General features: G+C 35.2%; 1 protein-coding gene across 2 annotated transcripts; it reads right to left on the bottom strand.

The window, feature by feature from the left end:
* Positions 1-302: 302 nt before the first annotated feature.
* On the bottom strand, positions 303-8,960 carry LOC138320493 (specificity protein transcription factor 3-like). Of its 2 annotated transcripts, none has more exons than XM_069263478.1 (5): positions 8,822-8,960; positions 7,837-7,983; positions 6,758-7,278; positions 6,110-6,380; positions 303-2,244 (listed from the first exon to the last, which is right to left on the bottom strand). In XM_069263478.1, exons 2-5 carry the CDS (start codon positions 7,979-7,981, stop codon positions 1,781-1,783), a joined length of 1,401 nt encoding a protein of 466 aa, XP_069119579.1. In that variant the 5' UTR covers positions 7,982-7,983; positions 8,822-8,960; the 3' UTR covers positions 303-1,780. The 2 variants fall into 2 exon arrangements, with proteins under 2 accessions (XP_069119579.1, XP_069119578.1); XM_069263477.1 differs by having other exon boundaries at positions 6,758-7,509.
* Between the last annotated feature and the right edge of the window lie 1,525 nt (positions 8,961-10,485).

The following is a 10,485-nucleotide window of genomic DNA, read 5'->3' on the forward strand; positions in this document are numbered from 1 at the left end:
ATTCTCTACTAACAGATGTAGTAGATTCAAATACTCTTCAAGTCACTGACCCCTTGGGGACCAGAGGGGCGGGGCAAAACAGGGTGAAAATGAGTAAAATTTTTAAAAATCTTTAAAAAATGAACAGGTTTGATGGAAGCAAATACAGTTCATAGATTAAAAAGTCAAATATAAAATCACTGACCGACTTCAAGGGCCAGTATATATATATATATATATAGTTTTAATATGTCTTTGTTTTATTCTATATCAGGTGGCCGTTAAGGACCATGGGCCACTTGTTATAACAACTACACAACAGCTTTTTACCATTTTTATTATTTACTGTAAGTTTTATTATCTTAAACATATGTATAAAGTAAGAATAACATAAAAAAGGCTCAAAACTGACCTACAAGACTAGACTGCAAGATACACTGTACCCAAGAAGAGAACAATAAGAACAATATCTATGAGATATATACATTTTTCAGATAAAAAACACTGAATTTATTATATTAGTTCCCTATATTGTGTTATGCCCTAGCTAGGCCTAATAACAATAATCTATAAGGTAGGTTTTGGAGGAAGCGCAGAATACCCAAATCCAAATCCAAAGAGCCTGCAAGGAGTCTGAACCAACTTAAGAAGCAGTTTAGAGCCTTAAAATTGTTGAAGGTCATTCATTTGAACAAAATTTTATAGTCCTGTAGCTAAGAATGCTTTAAACACATTAGACCTATGTAAAAATAAAAGTTGATTGAAACCTTATATTTGAAGCCCTCAACCACAGCATAATGAATAATAACATTACATATAAGTACCCGGTAACGGGGATCACACCTTTGGTGCATGTACATGTATAGGTTTATTAACAAAATGCTTTCAAGATATAATATAGTTTATCTCCTATACTCATAAGGTACCGGTATGTCAATGTATTTGAATATATCAAGTCATTTACCTCTGAAGACACATAAACATTCTTTTTTTTTTGTTCGAGATCTGGAACAGTACAGAAGTAGATGAATATTTTTTTTTACAGCCAAAATTTCTTATTTCTAGAATTTATGGCCTTTCAAAATATTAACCTTTCTCGATAAAAAAAATGTATTAAATTAATGCATAAACCTGAAATATTTTAGTTTACAGATATCTAAAATTATATAAAATGAATGTCTATGTATGGTTTGTGCCCTTGTTGACCAACAAATCTGTCAAATTTTCAAACCTGTTATTATTATAAACTAATTAAATTGTTGAATTCCAAACTTCAAGTACATCCTGGATAGATCAACAAGTACATGTATGTGTATCATTGCAGCTACAATGTCCCCAACATTATGAAACTGTTGACATTTTGGTCACTTCTTTTGCAAAGATATTCGTCTAGACATCATAGAACATGTCTTTAGGTAATCTTGATATTTCTCTCAATGATGTGTCTGTGCCTACATATTCTCTGTAAATAGTACAATATTGTAAAGTTTGTTCAAAATTGTACTCCATTGTTTCTTAGAAAAAGAGCAGGCAAAAAAAGACAAAATTTTTCAAGTTTACTTTCTCTATGCATATTTCGGATAGCTATCATGGCAATTAAAGCTACAAAATTAGAATACTTTGAATTACATTTAAATCAGGGACGTACTTAATATTTCGAATACAATAATTTAATTTCTTATAACACTTCATTTACCACAATTGATGGATTTCTTAGCCAAAATGGGTCCAAACCATCCTAAAACACCCTTTTAGCGATACATTATGTATTTTTGAAAGAACGATCATGTTACTGTGAGTATCAGGAATCCTCAGTGTTAAAGTTTGGACTGATCTGTATATTGTTTTCCAGGTCTTCAGTAAAATTTTGTCCCTCAAAGCTTACATCTAGGTTCAACCTGTCACTGTGGATCCTGTATGTATACATACTGCGCACTTTATGTACCACAAAGAAATGCTGCTCCATCTCTACTGCATCACGTCCCACCATCTGACATATTGGGCAAATCAATTCTCCATTTTTACCATGTCGATTCATGTGCATAGATACATGTTCCTTTCGATGAAATCTCTTCAAACACACAAAACACTGAAGACGTTTTTCTCCGTGAAGAGATTTGTGACGAAAGAATGAAGAACGGTTCTGAAATTTACCATTACATATTGTACACACAAATTTTCCTGAAACAGGGTCTCTTGAAACACATGATGAAGTAGGTGAAAATGGTTTTGTACGGACATATCTTCGCTTTTTTGCAGATAAACCTGAAATAATAATGGAAACAAAATTAAATTAATGCTGAATTTTCATGCACTCAAGTCAGCAATTGATTTAGTTTTACTGACAAGAGATCCCAGAGGGATCTTGGCGCCCACCAAAGAATGATCTATGTCTGACAACAGAAAGAGGGATCTTTTCCCTGCTTTTCAAACTTTTACTGCATACTATATAAATATATATGAAACTTGAGAAAGATCCTTCCAGTACTTTCTGAGATATGTTGCAGTAACTTCAAACTTCAATTATCAAAATCCAAGATGGCTACCTGTCGATCATCTTGCTGACCGAAAATGCACTAGACCCCTTGAGGAACCTGTACATGAAATTTGAGAAAGATCCCTTCAGTACTTTCTGAGAAATAGTGGTAACAAACTTTAATTATCAAAATCCAAGATGGCCGCCATTCGACCATCTTGTTGACCGATCTGTCTCAAAATGCAATATGCACAACTAGGGTCCTAGGGGAACCTACATATGAAATTTGAGAAAGATTCCTTCAGTACTTTCTGAGAAATAGCGGTAACAAACTTTAACTATCAAAATCCAAGATGGCCGCCAGTCGGCCATCTTGTTGACCGATCACTCCCAAAATGCAATATGCACAACTAGGGTTCAAGAGGAACCTACATATGAAATTTGAGAAAGATTCCTTCAGTACTTTCTGGGAAATAGCAGTAACAAACTTTAACTATCAAAATCCAAGATGGCCGCCGGTCGGCCATCTTGTTGACCGATCACTCCCAAAATGCAATATGCACAACTAGGGTTCAAGAGGAACCTACATATGAAATTTGAGAAAGATTCCTTCAGTACTTTCTGGGAAATAGCAGTAACAAACTCTAACTATCAAAATCCAAGATGGCCACCAGTCGGCCATCTTGTTGACTGATTGGTCCCAAAATGCAATATGCACAACCGAGGTCCTAGGGAAACTTACATATGAAATTTGAGAAAGATCCCTTCAGTACTTTCTGAGAAATAGTGGTAACAAACTTTAACTATCAAAATCCAAGATGGGCGCCGGTCGGCCATCTTGTTGACCGATCACTCCCAAAATACAATATGCACAACTAGGGTTCAAGAGAAACATGTATATGAAATTGGAGAGAGATCCCTTCAGTACTTTCTGAGAAATAGTGGTAACAAACTTTAACTATCAAAATCCAAGATGGCTGCCGGTCGGCCATCTTGTTGACTGATTGGTCCCAAAATGCAATATGCACAACTAGGGTCCTAGGGGAACCTACATATGAAATTTGAGAAAGATTCCTTCAGTACTTTCTGGGAAATAGCGGTATCAAACTTTAACTATCAAAATCCAAGATGGCCGCCGGTCGGCCATCTTGTTGACTGATTGGTCCCAAAATGCAATATGCACAACTAGGGTCCTAGGGGAACCTACATATGAAATTTGAGAAAGATTCCTTCAGTACTTTCTGGGAAATTGCGGTAACAAACTTTAACTATCAAAATCCAAGATGGCCGCCGGTCGGCCATCTTGTTGACTGATTGGTCCCAAAATGCAATATGCACAACTAGGGTCCTAGGGGAACCTACATATGAAATTTGAGAAAGATTCCTTTAGTGCTTTCTGAGAAATAACGGACGGACGGACGGACCACGGACCACGGACGAAAGGCGATTTGAATAGTTTGGTTTGGTTTGGTTTGATTAGTTTAACGTCCTATCAACAGCCAGGGTCATTTAAGGACGTGCCAGGTTTGTTGGTGGAGGAAAGCCGGAGTACCCGGAGAAAAACCACCGACCAGCGGTCAGTACCTGGCAACTGCCCCACATGGGATTCGAACTCGCGACCCAGAGGTGGAGGGCATGTGGTAATATGTCGGTACATCTTAACCACTCGGCCACCGCGGCCCCGATTTGAATATCTGATGATGGTGGGCTAAAAATAAAGGCCACAACATAACTATTAGAATTAACCCTAAAATTGTGAATGAAACTTGAAATGAATTTCATTAGCCTAATTTATATTTAGGTTTAATACCCTTTAAGATGCTACATTGCTGATGAATGGTATTTTTTCTATATCAACAAGAGGCCCAAGATTTTCATAGTTAGTGTATTATGTTACCAAATCTTATGCTTAAAATTCCAATTTGCTTTGCTAACGTTAAACAACAAAACCAAACTAGAAGTCAGTCAGTGTCAGTGATTTTATAAATTTCACTTTTTAATCTATGGAGATTATTTGGTTCCATCAAACCTGTGAATTCAGAGAAAGATTTTTGAAATTGTAGCCATTTTGACCCATTTTGGCCCCGCCCCTCTGGTCCCTGGGGGTCAGCCAGGACCAATATGGATATAGTGTTAAAATGCTATTTCAGGCTAATAATTCTAACCCAGTTTGAATCATTTCCTATTAAAACTAAGCAAATAATTTTCATAAATGTGTTTTTCCTATATAGACTATAGTAAATTTGACCCCCTCCCCAGAGGAAAATCTGAGATCCCAGGGCCATGAAATTCACAATTTTTGTAAAGGGCTTTAAGACCTTCCAATCTATGAACAGTATTTGGTTCCATCAAATCTGTGAATTCAGAAGAAGATTTTTGAAGTTTTAGCCTATTTTACCCTTTTTAGCCCCGCCCCTAAGGCCCCTGGGGGTCGGCCAGGACCAATATGGATATGACAATAAAATGCTATCTCAGGCTAATAATTCTAACCCAGTTTGACTAATTTCCTATGAAAAATAAGCAAATAACATTCATAAATGTGTTTTTCCTATATTAATTATAGTAAACTTGACCCCCTCTCCAGGGGGAAAAATGAGACCCTAGGGTCATATAATTCACAATTTTTGTAAAGGACCTTAAGACCTTTCCATCTATGAAGAGTGTTTGATTCTACCTGCAGTTCCAGAATTTCAGAAGAAGATTTTTGAAGTTTTAGCTTATTTGACCCCTTTTGGCCCCACCCCTGGGAGTCAGTCATGGAAAATTTGTTTATATGATTCAATGGCCATTTCATAGAGATAATTCTGACAACATTTGACTCATTTCCTTTTACAAATGACCAAATAATGCTCAAAAATGTGTTTTCCCTATATAAACTATAGTAAACTTAACCCCCTCCCCAAGGGGAAACCTGAGACCCCAGGGTCATATAATTCACAATTTTTGTAAAGGACCTTTAGACCTTATATATATATATAAAGCTTCTATCTGTGAAGAGTATTTAATTCCATCACATCTGTGAGTGGAGAAGAAAATTTTTGAAATTATAGTCAATTTTACCCCTTTTGGCCCCTCCCACAGCCTGCAGGGGGGTTGGGACCATATAATTCACAATTTTTATTGGCTTTATGCCTTAGAAGGTTTGTGCAAAATTTCACTGAATTTTCTTCAGCGGTTTTTGAGAAGAAGTCGAAAATGTTAATTGTTTACGGACATACGACGCACGACAGACGACGCACGACAACAGACAATAGGCGATTAGAATAAGTCACTTGAGACTTCGTCTCAGGTGACCTAAAAATAGGAGCAGGCGCATCATTATTTTTCCTTCAGTTACAAAAGTTACTCAATTTACACCATTACCACCCATTTAAAAATTTGAAATTCTTATTTTACTTCAGCATGAAAATATCAAAAATGATAAATTGCATCATGCAAAAAATCCATGGCACTATGCCCTATATGAAATGAAGTACTGATAACATGTGCACCAAAAGTAAAACAAAATATTTTATATGTGTTTTTGTGTTCATTAGACACATATATACACAAATAAACATGACGTATTGTTCAAATGATGAGCATCATTTGTGCTTTGTCGGTGGTGTTGAATGAGTTACACAATGTGACAATAAGGTATAAAAGGGTACATACCTTGTGACAATGTCATAGACGGGACATTTCCATGCTGAACAAGTTCCACAGGCACAACAGCTGCAGAATTACTTCCAGAAGAACCATCATCCATGTAAAAAGATTTGAAATTTGAAATATCTGAAGAAAAGTTCTGATCCACAGCTCCCTGTATGGCCTCTGGCTGGAGTATATTTTCTTCTCCATCAGATTCAATCTTTATAAAAACTGGATTACATGAACTCTCATCTTGACTAAATGACTGGCTTGTACTATCAGTATTTGGATTAGACTGTAAATTGAAACAAGAGAATAATGTCAATATTGAGGGGTGCCAAATAATAGTTTGTCTTTGCTTATCGCAAGAGTTGTCTGTCTATGTGGGTACGTAGGTATCAATTATGAAGTTATTGTAGTAAATGTCATCTAAACATTACACTAGCAAACACATCACATCACAATACCTACTGGTATGTACTGTAACCAATGGGGGCAGAAAACCGAACTGTACATGTATGTGTGTCACAAAGTGTCAGGCTATTTCTTGTCTGACCAAAGGCACATTTATGCATTGACAAAGATCTAGTGATATAATGAAAAAATCAAAATGGTGTAATATACAATGTACCTAAATTTTGTTTGAAGAGAACAAAAATGAAATGGTTTTACCTGTCCAACATCGTCTTCCTTTGTTGGTAGTTGTGACATACTTAGTTCTGCATTGACTTGATCACCGTTTTCAGCGTCTTCTTTTTCAGACATACCGTGACTTTGTTTACTTTGAGATCCACCAGCCAGATCAATCACTGTGACATTTTTTAATGTCTGACTTTCGTCATAATCATTTAAGTTCTTTGTTGACTGTTCCGTCTTATCCCCGACACTCCAGTTCTCTATAGAATCAAACTTTTGTGAGTTGTTCCCCACATTCCATTTGTCTATCTGTGAGTGTGTGTCTGATATCAGTGTACTGAACTGCTGACTTTTGTACAGTGCTGTGGTGTCATGCTGTCTCGATTCCTGAGTGGGGTTCACATTCTCCTGATTGTAGGCGAGATACATGTCTGATCGTTGATCAATATTAGTTTGTAATTGCCTCTGTCCATGCACATCTGAATTAACAACTGACTTCCCTGGTGATATATGGGTTTCATTTCTCTGCTGCTGATATTTTGGGTTTCTTTCTGTTCCTTGTTGTTTTGAAAAAGAGTTTAAAAATAAAGAATTCATATTCTGAATATGTCCATCTTGTTCAACTTGATGCCGTCTTGAGATACTTTTTTGAATATTCTTTTGAGAGAAAGGCTTTGGAATAATGTTAACACCTCCCCGATGTAATTTTGGAGGAGTTGATCGTGCAAGGGGAGATAATTCGGGGCTCTGACCACTGTAGCTAGTGTTTCCATCGGCATGAGATTCATCTATTTAACAGATGAATTAAGATATTAACATGATGCATCATTTTCCATACAATGTACACAACATTTTGTTGATAATTTCATATTATTATAACAAATACAGAACTAAAGTGGTCTTCTTTACTCTTAAGTTGATTAAAAATGTTTAAATACAAAATGTATCTAACCCCTTTTATTCTTTAACTTTGAAATGAAGGTCAAGGTCATTAATTTGAACAAACTTGCCGTTTACATAATTTTCAGATCTCAAGAACTCTCATTATTGGGAAGATATAATAAAGATAAAATATTGGGTGATGTATTTAATCAATTTTCAACCAAACTACTTACTCAACATCATGTAGCCATACACCTTGTACTCTGCTATCTTGAGGTCAAGCCAGATAACAAAGTGAGACAATATCCAGGGCTGCAGCCGATCAATCATTGAACCAAAATCCTCCTTGATGCTCAATAACTCCTGCAGACTAGCCATCTCTATAAAATACAGGTACCAATCATATAAAAATCATAGCTGGTCAGTGTTACAAAAATACATAAAACTGATGCGTATACTTCCAACATATTTTTGTGTGATATGGCATTGGTAACTTTGATAGATTCACACATTATTATTGCTGTAGAAATTTCAGTTTTCAACTTAACATTTTATCATTAGAAATATTAAAGCATATAACGTACACACCACACAGACTTAACATACAATGTAGCCTTAAAAACGTGCACATTTGTCGGAGTCTGTTTTATGCTACACCCTCCTACATCTACTGTATAAGCTATAAAATGTAATTATAAATTATAGAAAATAGATAATATTAAATTTTGATGTTTAAAAATATTTTCTTGACTTGTTATCAAAATGCCATTTAATTTGAAGCAATCTTTAATCACAAATTTATTATCTGTCTTTTACAAGCAAATAGCATTATCAATAACTGGAGATTATATTATATATACTATTAAAATTAAGGCCCAACAGTCTTGTCCTTTAAAACATACCAGGGGAAGCAACTCTGATAAATTAAAAATTCAGGCTGCGGAGAGTACAGACTTTGTTATGACATTGAACCGTCCGTCAAAGGAAGTTTGACATTACACCAATAAATTTACAAATAAAACAGATAAAATATTCATATTAACTCACGTATATATGTATGTGAAAAGAACATATCATGAACTGCACATTGTAATCATTCAGTGCATTTTGATGGTTCGTGAAACCGTTAAAAAACATTATCTAATTTTATAAATAATTACCAGTTAAACTCTCACGAAATTGTATACAATCCTTTGATTTGTTGCTTCACATACTTACCCAAAAAATCGGGTTATGCTTCAAACCTTCAGCATGTAAAATGTCATCCAGTATCTAAAAACAAAACAATGCAAGTGCGAGAACCGGAAGTCCTAAGAATAACATTCATAATCGAACGGTCCAATATATTTATATGTCGAAGTGAAATTAGCCGCAGTTACGTATTTTGACATATGAAAGTGAAAGTAGAAGTGTAACTACATATATGTAGTTGATTTGCCTGTAGACTTTAGCGTACAACACATAATTGTAAGCAGCATCTTGCTTTTGCCCTGAATTGCAAGTTTTATTTAATTATAAACTAGAATCTTCATAAACCATGGGAATGTAGAGACCCATGTGAAATAGGTAGACTCTGAAGTAGAATGATACATGTACATAAGTATTTAGCACGCTGGTAAGTCAAAAACACATTATCGTCTAATATACAGAGTACATGTATATAGGGATCTTTGACTTACCTTACTGTAGAATCTAACAAGCAAATTCGTGGAATTTCCATCCCCCGCTTTCAGGACATATTGTAGGCAAACATTATTGAGGTTAGGTTTAACCTTGGTTGAAACATGAAAAAAATAAACTGAAGTCTTATTCAGAAGTAAGACATTTAACTTTGTTACCAATTTTGGAGAAAATCGGTTAATATTTATTACAGTTATTGTACGGAATTGGCAGATTTTTTATTTTTTTTTATTAAATCAAATTAAGGGCCACAACTCTGCTAATCAAGATCTGCCAAAAGTGGCGATCGAACTTCGCTAAGCCCTTAAGGCATTTAACTTTGTTACCAAGTTTTAACAATATTAGTTTTAACATAACAGAAACTGCAGAAAAAAATGACATTTGTAGTAAATTAAAGGATTATAACTCTGATAAATAACATCCGCTGAAAAAGTTGTTCGAACCTGGCCAGGCACTTGAGGCATTCAACCTTGTTACAAGTTTGAGAAAATCGGTTAATATTTATTACAGTTAGTACGGAGGTGGCAGAAACTGATTTTTTTTTTAAATTTCAGCAAAGGGTCATAACTCCGCTAAATAAGGTCCGTTGAACTTTAAGGCATTTAACCTTGTTACTAAGTTTGAAGAAAATCGGTTTACATTTGTTACACTAATTGCACGGAAATGGCAGAAAATGATGTTTTTAGTAATTCAAAGGGCCATAATTCCACTGAATAAGGTCCATCGACAGTCGCGATCGAACTTGGCCGAGCCCTTAAGGCATTTAACCTTGTCAAAAAGCTTGAAGAAAAATGGTTGACATTTGTTACAGTTATTGGACGGAAACGAAGTGTTACAGACAGATGGACAAGACAAACGGACAGACCGTCGGACAAACCCAAATTAATATCCCCCGTTTCGGAGAAAGTGGGGATAATAAGAAACTGATAGGGTCTGCATGCTTTAGTAGAAATCCTTTTCACGGTAGCTAGATTGATTATTTTCATGCTATGATGGAAAACATTACAAGAATTAATATCGATGGTATCAAACAAAGTATGTTATTTTAATTTCAGTAATTATTAAAAATAATGTGGTTTAAATTAAAAAGAAATATTGAACAAGAACAATAAAATGCCTGTCGACAGCAAATTAAGTCAAGATATGATGTGGTTTAGAAATTATCTTACTGATAGGAAGCAACGTGTTTTAACTGAAGGCAT

The sequence above is a fragment of the Argopecten irradians genome, chromosome 4 (genome assembly GCF_041381155.1).
Source record: "Argopecten irradians isolate NY chromosome 4, Ai_NY, whole genome shotgun sequence".
Lineage (NCBI taxonomy): Eukaryota > Metazoa > Mollusca > Bivalvia > Pectinida > Pectinidae > Argopecten > Argopecten irradians.